The following is a 12438-nucleotide window of genomic DNA, read 5'->3' as shown; positions in this document are numbered from 1 at the left end:
AGTGGGTAAGGTCGTTGGTCGGTTGGTGTCGGTGGTGTATTGGGCAGCCAGTTAGTCTCCATTTATATACACAATAGGGTGGGATAATTTGATGGACAACAGTCTGCACATGTTTGTAATAAGAATTCTGCCGATTCCGTCTGTTAAACATTCAGACAATACTTGAATTTAAAGATTTAGACCCCAAATTTCGTAGATTACACATGTGCTGTGTCCGCACAAATCGACCCAACCTACTACAGAAGCATCTCTGCGCGGGTTGCTGCACTGGGGACTTCTATCGCACGCACTGGGGACCACTCAAGCGACTTCAAAAGCGGCAAGCAGGACAATGGACATCGACTCACCGGCAACCATGTCCAGGATGCGACGTTCCGCCTCCGTATTCGGCGGTCCCATGTCCCGGATGGAGCCCACCGAGTGGGAGCGGGGCACGCGTTCATTGGCCGCCGCCTTGGCAGCAGCTGCTCCCTCCGCCGATGGCACCACCAACTGATCCGCCGTGATTGTGGCTGGCGTGAGCGAAAGCAGGACATCCAATCGCACGGGTGTCTGATTGGCCAGATCCTCGGCCAGGTCCAGACAGGACACATTATCGTTCTCGTTCACCCACCAGTGGGAGCAGATCTGCTCGATGCTGGCCCGCTTCCTCGGACACACGGTCAGCATGTCCCGGATGAGAGTGGAGGCGCGTGAAGGTTTCCTGGGCTCGTAGTAATCGCCCTGGCTGATCTGCTTCACCAGTCGCTTGAAATTGGAGCCATCGAAGGGCATGGATCCGTAGACCAGCGTGTAGAGCAGCACGCCCAGTGACCAGCAGTCCACCTCGGGTCCCTGGTATGGTGTTCCCTCCACGATTTCTGGCGAGGCATAGAGTGGGGAGCCGCAAAAGGTGCCCAGCAGTCGCTGGTCATCAAACACGTTCGACAACCCAAAATCGGCAATCTAAATAATTATTGTATTAGTACGTCCATCCTCACAGTAAAGCAGTAATAACGAATGGTAGTTGAGATATTCTTACCTTAGCATTGCCCTTCTCGTCCAGCAGGATGTTCTCGAGCTTGAGATCGCGATGGCAGATCTTGTGCTTGTGACAGTAGTAGACGGCGGTGGCCACCTGGCGAAAGATGCGTCGCGCCTCCTCCTCGGTGAGCACCTTCCTTTCAGACAGATAGTCGTAGAGCTCACCGCCAGCGGCAAACTCCATGACTAGCACCATTTTCTCACGATTCTCAAATACTGCGAGTATTTCAAGATTTAATTGGTATCTCCACTTAAACTGTGCTCAGACTGAATTACCTTCGTAGATGTGAATGATGTTGGGATGATACACTGAGCTCATGATCTGCACCTCGCGACGGATGCGCACCAAATCCGCCTCGGCCTCGATCTTGCACTTCTTGATGGTTTTGATGGCCACCTCCTGGCCGGTTTCCTTATTAATACCTAACTGCACCTTGCCGTAGGTGCCCTGCCCTAGCTTCTTAATAATATCAAATCTGTAAGAAGGCATCATTTATCATTTATAAATGTAAAAAACTCTTACAGCTTATATTTATATTTAAAGCACTCACCTTTGTCGCAACTTCTTGCGGTGATTGTTCATTTTGACGTTGCCTGTGTTGGCGATGCCGCTCATGATATTGTCTATCTGATCCTGCGGGATTCCCGAAGGATGCGCCACACTGTTCCCGGTGGCATCGAGGCCAGTTGGCGCAGCGGCCTCCGCTCCTCCCGCCGCTCCATTGGCCGCCGTTCCATCGGGTTTGCTTATCACCATGTCTGTGGATGTGGATGTGGACGTGGATGTGACTCCAGATCTGTCTGATATTGCGGTGGCGGTGCCGATGCCGGTGACTGCTACTGCTTCTTCTTTCCGGGCTGGATATGGGGTTGGGGCTGGGATTGGGTCTGATGTCGAGGCTGCTCCACTAACAGCCGATGCAAATTACTGCAAGAGATGGAGGGAGATGTGAAATCCGTTAGCAAACTGAGCCAAGCACTCGGACAGCCCTCATCCATCAAACGTTCAATCAAATGGGCAATCAATTAATTATCCACGAGGCGAGTGGGTGAAGCGAAGGCAATCGCTCTTGCAACTGACGTATGTAAGGGTAGAATCTGCTGCAAAGTTGCTGGCAAATGTGGCTGCGCTTTCCCTGGAGCCTGGCTGGCATAAAAGGACGAGAGCCACCGAAAATCTACACTCGACCCAGTTTTTAATTATGCCCCAGCAGGGCTGTGCGATTCTGACGACCCAGTTGGTCGGGTTGGTGCTGTGAGCCAAGGAAGTGCTTATATTGGACCATCATATTTACCGCGCAGTGTCATAAAGATTTTATTTGTTTACAAATGTTGTCTTGAACAATATTTTATCAAAATATATACACATATTTCAGGGGTTGCTTCTGATGAGGTGCCAAAAGCTGACACAAACGACACAAATGAACTCTCTTGTCAAGCGGAGAAATGTTCATGATGAACTGATATTTTGACTTGCTTTCAAATGCTGAAATTTGGAAATAATTTCAAGATTCCGCAGATATAATGGAACTCTTTTGCAATTCCAAAATGAAATGATCCAGCAGACCATCCTTGAAGGTCCGCCAAGAGTCTGGCTTAAAGTGGTCACTTGTGATGCCACCTAACCGCCATCTCCTCCTCCGTTTCGGGTATTGTGCTGTCTAAATGTGGATTGCGCTGCTATTAGAGAACTAATCTATCAGCATTGTGGAGCAGTTGCAGTTGCAGTGGCGCAACTATGAGTACTTGCCTGCTCTTAAGCTGCAGCGTTTTGTCTCTGACAGTTATGACCGACCGACTGGCAAGCCAAGTCCAAGGGAAACCCCCAGTAAATATGGTCGAGGTGGAGGAGGAGGAGGAGGAGGTAAGGCAGGGAGCCGAGTTACAGATACGGACAGATAGAAGACACTCTAGGGTCTCCCCTTTAGCTGGCATCGTTCCAATTATAAATGTGCACTTGATGGCTAGTAAATTAAAGTGTAACCACAACAGAAACCCAGGCAGCCGGGGGCCATCTGCGGATGCGGAGTTGGGCACGAGCCACCACCACCGACAATAACAATGCCTGGCTGCAATTGTATCTTAAAGATACGATTACACAGATGCATAGCAAATGCGCGAGGCACGCGTGCACCTCTCCCTGTCCCGCTCATTCCCTTACTTCTCACGCACGTAAATAAGTTAATCTGTACACGCAATTATATGGCCAGCACCCTCTTACAGAGAAATAAATAAATAATTCATAAAAAATAAATATTCATTTGATTGAAAGTATATCCTTGATACGACATTTTTACTTGTTTTTCATTTTCAAGATTGTTCCACGAAGTTTGTAATTTTAAGAAACAACTAATGTGATAGATTGTTTAGATAGGTATCTTCTTTTTCACAGTGCACAAGAAAAGGGGGAGTGGCACTGATTCCTTTTGGTATTATATATCTTTGGGTAAAGCCAAAGCCAAATCCAAATCCAAAATCAAAATCAGGGCAACGAACAGTTTTCAAAGTGCGCTGAACTCGACGCTGGCCGTTTGCCGATTGCCCGATGCTTCAATTTCGCATCTGCAAGATACAATAACATTGCGAGGCGTCCAGTCTGTGCTATTTATTTATTTGCTCTCCTACTTTCCTATTTTCCGTTCTTTTTTCCTACTTTTTGGCACTCAGACAGCACATGTCATTGAGCAGCCAGCGAAACAACTAACTATGCGAATGCGATGAGGATGGCACCCGGCAGAGATAAACACGAGCGGAGACGGCGACCACGCCCCCTATCCGCCGCTCGACGCCCCATTCCCGGGCAGTCAGAAGTTGTTGAAATATCTGCGCTTGCTTTTCCGTCAGTTTGGAATTTCTTGCATCGCTGTCGTTTACGTAAAGGGAAAATATTTTCCTATATTTCTTTCACTTCTTCTATTTTCGTTATTTTTTTTTTGGCTACTTCTGCTTCTGCTGCTGTTTTCAACAGGAACAGCAACAATAAATTCCATCCAGATAGGCAATGTAAATATGCAAATGAGAATGTTTTTCTGGGTCAAGTCAAGTGCGACATTTTGGCCAAGTTATTTCTGGGACTGTCTCAAAATATTTGATGTTTCCCGGTCCACTGGAATTCCTTGCGAACGACGCGATCCATTCAAGCGGTAAATTCGTCGTATAATCGAGAATAATAGCAGAAATTAATGGCCGGCCATAAAGTGATGATAAAAATCGTGTTGGCCAGAGAGAAATAAAATAAATGCAATGCCGTAATTGAATTCAAGCTTCAATGTCATTGGGTGGCCGAAAAGTGGGTGGTAAGCGAACAAGTGACAGCACAGCAACAAAGGACAAACATATCGCATGAACTATATATTTATACATATACATACATATGGCTATGCAGAATGACAAATTATTTGTGTTTTAAGAGAATTCCGCACAGACGCGCTAAATGGACATTCAAATGCCTGTAAATCAATTTCAATGCAATTGTCTGCAAAATTAAATGAATTTCCCTGTTGATAAAACTGATGGGCCTTAATTGAATAGCATTAATGACATCTCCTAGGTGAAGTATTGATGCTCAAGGGTTCAATACAATTCGTATATTTAATATAATAAAAACATTTACAAGCATACAGTGTTTATGCAATCATAAATGCGAGCTCGAACAGAATGAATCTTACAATTAAAAATAGGATGCAAACTAAATGAATTTTGTTAATATTTTGTAGCCCACAGATATACATAAATTCTGTTCATACATCAGAGTTATTATACTAATTGAATGTATCAAGCCAATTATAAATAATTCCGAAATGTATGCATATATGTAGGCAAACAAAATGAAACGTTAATGGAATGCCAAGTATTTAGACAAAGTAAAATTTGCAAATACAGAAATCTCTGTGGTCTGTTGACCTCTTCATATATCAAACAAATTACATTAATTTATTGCATTAGAATAAACATCTTCACTGCCAAACAACATTTTCGTCTATACAAATCGGGTAATTAAAACAGAGCAAACCGAAAAATACAATGAGAAAACGAATTTATGTTGTCTTAAGTCTAATAAATAATACACATAGAGGTAAGTATATATACATAGATATACGCATATAGCAGTCTGCTTCGGCAATTAAGGCGAATAATGTCGGGCAATGTGAAGTGTCAATAAGTCAAAAAGTGCCCGTTCAATGAACGTAGAACAGCGAAGCAGACAGTCCCACAAATGCCAACCCAAATCAACATCAGCATTAATTGTGTTAAATAAATCGCATGATTTATTGTTGTTGCTCATCTAAATATTCCTGTGAATCTGGCGATAATATTTATGCAATTTATCATAGCGCCAGACAGTGAAAACTGGCGGTCGTAAATAAGTTAAGTTGAAGGTCCTCGGGGTTCAGTGGTTAAACTTGGCTCATGATAGCAAACGGCTAAGGCAAGCGGAAAAACTAAATAAAAATATCGAGCAAATAATTAATTAAAATGTTGGGAAAAAGGAAGGGGAAATTATAAACGTACAGCAAAACAATTCTCTGTTCGCGTAATTTTTCCATTTCGCTTTTTGCTAATGCCGCAGGCTAAACACAAGCCAAACATAAGGCGAAAAAATAAAAATGCCAAATAAAATAAGAGAGCCAGCGAAAGGAACAAGACATGTCAAGCATTTCCTTTGCTTGCACGAAAGTTGGCTAACACACATACACACACACACGCACACGCACAAAGAGTTGTTGGCTAGCACCCACACACCCGCAAAACCGGAATACCCACCCACACAAACAAACCGCCATATGCTGAACAACTGAAAACTGAAAACTGAACAACTGAAAAACTGAAACTTTTCTAGCTGGCTGGTGGAAACAAGAATTTAACGCTTGGCTCTTTATGTCGGTGCTCGAAAGAGCTGCAGGCCAAAAGTTTTCATTTACTCTAGCTTCCCCCACACGAAAATGGCCAACGTACTCACTACCAAAAGCATCTGCGAACGGCAAATGATGAATTCCGCTCAAAGTGTCCCCACGGAAAACCAAATATTTGCAAATTGGAACCGAATACGAGAAAAGTTTACATTAAACGACGCCAAAACTGCAGAGCTGCTGAACTGCAGCTGAATAATGAGCTCTAAAATTGGAATAGCCAGAATAAATAAACGGATTGAAATAAATTACGCTCAAAACGCCTACCCATTGGCCATTAATACTGGTGATTTGTTTCGATAGCTTAGCTATTAAAGGATGGAATTATGTGATTTATTGAGTAACTGATTGCAAAATCTCAGGATAATAAGTTAAACGTATTAGACAATAGATAATTCAAGACACTTGTATGCAATATGCGACACCTGTGAATATATTTTTAAAACATTTTTTAAACTACAAAATATTTTAAATTTTCAGGAGGACATGTTTTCGATCATCGCATTGCATGTTATTATACATTTATTATTTTAAAGTGGCAAACTTTTTAAAAATTATTTATGAAACATTTTATTGTTTACACATCTCTTTGTCAAACTTTCTGTAATTGGAAGAAAAGGCTAAAGTTATAAGCTCGTTGCAGTAAACTTTGTTTGAGTTATGCAAAATGTACATACAAGCGAGCTCATTGCAAAATATTTGTCCGCTTTGTTGTCACCATCGTAAAGTATCGTCCCAGAATTGTGCAAATTTTGATATTTTGGCTCCGCACATTCCCTGCCCGAGAATCTCGAGGCTCGAATCTGGGAACCTTCAGTCTGCTCCCAGTTTTTCGTTGTTTTGGTTGGGTTGCCATTGCTTTCGCCACTGCCATCGTCGCCTTTTGTTTGACACTTGAGTTGTGACATTGTTGCCATGGCCAGGTTCGTTGTTTGTCTGCCAGTATCTCCGTGTCCGTCCGTCTGTCCACTTTCACGGATATTGCATTTGACAAAGTGTAGTGAAATAAATGCCCTGCCTAATTGCCGTTTGGGGCAGGTGGTGAAAAGCGGTGGTGATGTTCAAGTTTGTTTACTGACTGACTGACAGGCAGACAGCCAGCCAACCAGCCAACCAACCAGCCAACCAACCAGCCAAGGAGCTTAATTGCAAGCGACCGATTTGGCTCAAACAGGTTGATTGGATATTAATGAGGTCATAAATCTTGGGGACAGGATGTCTGGCTATTCGATTACCTTCTAACAAGGAAAGTAAGGCAGTGAGCATTATGCGTAAGCTGTCGTGTTTGGCTTACAAACTTAATGCATTATTGCACAAGCTATAGGGCTTGCATATATGCACACTATTTTGTTGGTCTATTTATGCTCGTTTGGAACGTATTAAATTCAATTAGCTGTGGCATAATGATGCACTTAAGCCAAGTTAACTTCAACCGGCGTATGCGTAATGTTTTTCTGGAACTGAAAACGTTGGCTTCATCTTTGTGCAATTTTCAAGTGCCACCCACACTCACACACACAGGGAAAATCTGGCCAAGCGGAAAATTGGAAGAGCAACAGAAGTGAACTTTGGGAAAAACCGGAGGAGGAAATATCATGATATTTGCTGAATTAATTACCATTAGCATGCAATGCAATTTAATTTCGCTAATTTACAAGATCTAATTTGTGTATAAGGCGGAAATTTGTAATATTTTGTCGGTTTTTCCGCATTTTCTTTTCTTAAGCGGCATTAATGCAGCGGCGAGAGCTGAAAAATTCCCCGAGAGCATCGACAGACGAAGACGTCGCCGTATTTAAAGTCTCGTATCTCCGCGCAAACCAGCAAGAAAACAAAATTAAAAGAAATTTTTATAAATAACTTTTAGCTAACACGCAAGAGGAATTTTTATTTGAGCAAAAGACCAGAAAAGCAGCAGTTCAGCAGCATCGCAGCATCGCAGCAGTTGAAACAAAAAGTAAAAGCAGCCAAGAGAGGCAGCAACTAGAAAACATACCCCAAAAACCAAATAGCATAGATGAGATAGGGATTGGTGGGCTGGTTTGGTTTGGTTTGGTTGGGGATCGTGGAAGACAAAGACCACAAGCGAATCTCAAGCCGATTTGCATCTGAACCTAAAGCCCGAAATATGTGCCCATTTAAAGAAAGGAAGATTTTTCTCCACTCAAGATTGTAGTTGCTATGATGTGTTGAGTTTACTCGTTCCTCGTATATGGTTTTTGGGAATAATATTATTATAGATACACACCGAGATATTCGCTATCTCTTACATTTTTCTCACTTTTACGGCAGCTTTTCTTATTGCAGTTTTTCACGACCAGCTCACACACAATCACACACAAATTTCACATTTTTACTTTTCGTCAAATTGAAATTGAAAAATGGTTTTCCTCTTCAACCATATGTAGTATACAATTTTCAAGTATATATTTATACCGTGGACTATCTTCTGTGCACATATATGTAGACTATCTATATAGGTATTTTTGGGTATAAGTGTGTATATATTCGGTATATATACTCGCACAATATAATTCGCGCACTGGCCTCTAGACGCCTTGCTCGCGTTGCTCTATGCGCTCGACTGAAAATTTTTCCTCGAATTTTCCCGAGGAAAACACAGAAATCCGCTGAATATCGCCGCTTGCCGGTGCTCTTCGGGGCCCATTGTTATCCTAAAAATAAATGCACTATTCTCTCTCCCCAAATGCCGAATCTCATCGCTCTTTTTCGATCTCTATCTATACCTCCACCACACACGGCATAACACCAACTCTGTCCCCTCTTTTCTCTCACGTGCGACGGATCCTCCGATTTTCGAGCGGGGCGCGTGCCATAATGGAGCGGCATTATGTGTGAACCGAACGGATCGCAATCACGATCGCTGCATACAGATATTGTGGTGTCTATAAGGCTATAAGGTTGTTTATACGCATGTGCTGGTGCACATGCATGTGAGCGTATGTATATATATAAAAGTGAGTACATATATAACCCATGGGGGGCATTGGCAAATGAGCCATTGATTTATTTAGATATAGTTTCCTCATTGCTCTATCTTTGCTCAACTGCAAAGGTCATGGGGTTGTCCAAAATTACGAGAAATATTTCTTGATTTATTAGGGAAACTAAGGGAATTTCAGTAATTTAGGCTTATAAAGTAGAATCTCGAATCGTTGCTGGAATTCTAGCTACAACTTTCAGAATTCCGTTGACTGTAAACACAAATGAATGCCAAATTCCAATCGAGCACCCAGCACATCACACTTGATGGGTAACTTCAGTGTTTGCTCAGGTAATTTTATGTGCATGCCCCAGACACACTTTGGCCAGAGTCTCACATTCTTTTGGCCCTAATACGGAACGGTAAGAGGATGGCAAGCGGCGTGGAATGCCAACGGATGGATGGAAGACCTGCTGAGTCCCGTTTATCCATCAGGCCGAACTGGCTCGGCATTACTCAATGCTCAGCTGGGTGGCCAACAACATTAATCAACAGAGTCGAAAGCATGTAAACACGCTCGCCCGTACCCAGTAGCTTTGGCTAGAGCTGGAACTCTGTTTGAGCCCATATACTCGTGCATAGTTCCACGTCTATCCATCTGGCGAGCACCCTATTCCTATGCTCCCCTGTCGCTGATTTGGCCCTGACTCTAACTGGATTCGGGACTGGCAATGAGCCTACACTACGAACAAAGTTGCGAAATGAGTCTGAAAGTCATGAATAATGTAGGTATTATACAGCAGAACATTGCATTGATGTTATGTGCCAAGAGTCCAATGAATTTATTGGATTTTTATCCAAGACCAAGATACCAAGATTTTTTGCAAGTGCATATCTAGTTTGCATTTGCATATGGCAGGGCGTGCAAAATATTTCAAAGCTTATCAGTACGAGGCAAACAAGCGGCTAGAAATGCTTCAGACCACGATGATGGCAACGGTGATGGCGATGGCGATGATGATGATGATGATAGTGTGGGACCAACAGCATAACTGCATTATATAACCTTTTAAATGCCTGTTCAAACATTAAATATTGCATTATGCCAAGTTTATCACCTTTTAGTCGAAGGCAGGGCAAATATTTGCCCGGCTCAAAGTGGGTAGACCATATTCCCGTGCCCAATCCCGTGTTTCCGCTGAGGAAGCGACCGAGAAATGGAGCGAGCTGACGATCCGAGTCCGGGTAATGTAATTGGAAGGCTATGGCCGGCGGACTGGGAAGCACATGGTTCACCCGGAGGCAGTCGCCGGGCAGACAAATAGACACCAGACAGGCAGTAAGTCAAACCTTAATAGCATCAAGTGAGCTTATATAATTTCCGCACGCCATTTTCACTCGCACTATTATGGCACTGCTGGAAAATGGAATAAGATGGGTCTCTCGAAACGAGGAAAAATAGTGATTTCAAGTAGGCTTATTCAACTTTACCAAATTAAAGTATGCAAGCTACAAGATTGCTGGAGAAAAACTTACATCAGTTTGGTGACCATGAAAGAAAATAGTCACTGTGAACGACGGTCCACGTAGTGACGAAGCATACCAACTTACGAACACAACATTTTTAAATAAGAAAATTTGTTTGCTGAAAGGCAAACCCTTTTCTCCGAGTACTGGTAAATATTTAATGTGAGTTCGGGTGGGCTTAGGTGTGTGCGTGTGCCATCAAATGATCGACCTAGTTAAGACCTTGCCTTGCCTCGTTTTCGCCTCATGTCTGCACTTGGCGCATGCAACAGCAAAAAGTCACTCAAAATAAGTAGAGAAAAAAGGAAAATATAAGGAAAAAAGGAAAGTGCAAAACTTGCATGCCAAAAACGTCGCCAACAAAAATAAAGAGAAAGACAAGTGAAATCAGAGCGTGGGCGGAGTCGGAAAATCAGGAGGGGGGATGGCGATCCATGTGCGTGCCTGCATTTCGGGTTGCCTTATAAATAAACGCGACATTGCTGGAATTTTGTTTGTGTGCCAACTTCAACCGGAAATGCCATTTTCGCTGACTGCTCAACTTTTTGTTGGTTCAATAACGCCTGGTGGGGAATGAAACAGGAACTTTCTACACATATACACTGCGTATACGTAATATTTGCGTACTGCATACGCGTGCTTTGGGTGGATTGAAGGTGCCCATAAATCGCAAACTTTCGCTTGAATCGACAGCGCTACTTAAAATAGTTTACCATGAAAGTGCCAAGCGATGATTAAAAACGCAACTTGTATGAATTGCAAAAGTTTACGCCACTTTTATCCCGCACTTGTTCTCCGTTTTTATCTGAAATTCTAGTTATGCTCACACTTGGCTGTTAAGTCGCTGAGAATCACCTTATAAGTTTGGTTACTCTTCGCACAATATCCATATTTAACAGCTGAGTACCTAAGAAACTGTGTCAATTTAAAGGGATATTTAAGACTTCTATATCTTGTTGCAAACATTAAAGCGCATGCATTATTCAGTTGCTCTTTTCACAAGTAGTGCAGGTAGCTTTTACCTTTTGCAGCCAAAGTAAATTCCTTTTGCATTACTTTTTTCGAACTTTTATTTCATGTCACACCTGCATTCATTTCATTGCACGGGGCAAATTTGCTTGCGCCTGAATGGGAAATGGGTGGCCAGGTGGCTAAAAGGACGCAATAGCTACAAAATGTCCTTTTCACTTTGCATCTGTGTGTGTGTGCGGGTGTGTGAGTGCTAGCCAGCTTGTCTGGCTCTGCGTGTGTGTGTGCGCCCTTTAAGCTGTGCGTAATTGACTTTGCATGACGTTGAGATAAGCTTTAGTTATTCCGGCTAATTGTCAGGGAGACAGAGTGCGATAATTGCATTTCTTTTGGAAAATTACAATGACGACATCAAGAGTAAATAGCCGGCAAGAGCTATAAAAGAAAAATGAAGCGACTAGTGGGTGCCAGCGATTGCAGTTTGCGCCCTGAGCTGTATAATTATTTTGTGATTTGCTCACTTAATTACACAAGTAAGCCACTCTGCCGAGAGCAACAACAAACACTCGCAAACAACATTATCAACATAAGCAACAACAACATCTCGGTTTTCGCTCATTTACTTAATTGAGTTGTCGTTGGCATTGTCGTTGTTGCCCGTTTCTTTTGTGGCCAAGTTGGCGGACCAGGCCAAAGCGGCCCAACTAAAGGGGGCGTGGCATGGGGCGCTGTGGTCGACTGCTGTTATTGTTGCTGTGTTGCTTGTGGCATAATTTACGGTCGTAATTGTCGCACATCGTGGCTTTGGCGCGGCTTTTGTTTTTGCTTCCATGCCTCCACGGCTTTTTGTTCGAGTCTCCACTGTACGGTTGACACATGTTGAGAGTCACGCGCTTCACTTGACGCAAATTGCTTGCGGCAACCACTTAATCAGCAACATTTTGCACTCCTTTCGGCCAAGACAAGAGTGCCGGTGCCCAGAACAATTGCACACACACACACACACACACACACACACACACACACACACCAACTGCCGTGCACGTGGCGTATACGTAATGTTCG

The 12438-nt window shown here is 43.1% G+C and overlaps 1 protein-coding gene across 5 annotated transcripts in view; it reads right to left on the bottom strand.

Annotated features, from left to right (window-relative positions):
• LOC6552041 (serine/threonine-protein kinase par-1) overlaps window positions 1-12438 on the bottom strand; it is a 44785-nt gene that overhangs the window by 15420 nt on the left and 16927 nt on the right. For 3 of the 5 annotated variants that reach the window (XM_015154565.2, XM_001980650.3, XM_015154569.2), the window contains exons 2-5: window positions 1575-1951; window positions 1300-1499; window positions 1022-1239; window positions 348-945 (exon numbers count right to left, since the gene is read on the bottom strand). In XM_015154565.2, coding sequence (XP_015010051.2) covers window positions 348-945; window positions 1022-1239; window positions 1300-1499; window positions 1575-1780 — 1222 coding nt within the window. In that variant the 5' untranslated portion in view covers window positions 1781-1951. The other 2 variants (XM_015154568.2, XM_026976118.1) reach the window with 2 other exon arrangements.

The sequence above is a fragment of the Drosophila erecta genome, unplaced genomic scaffold (assembly GCF_003286155.1).
Source record: "Drosophila erecta strain 14021-0224.00,06,07 unplaced genomic scaffold, DereRS2 tig00000000-arrow-pilon, whole genome shotgun sequence".
Lineage (NCBI taxonomy): Eukaryota > Metazoa > Arthropoda > Insecta > Diptera > Drosophilidae > Drosophila > Drosophila erecta.
Note: the sequence above shows the minus strand (reverse complement) of the source record. Positions and strands in the feature narration are given on the sequence as shown.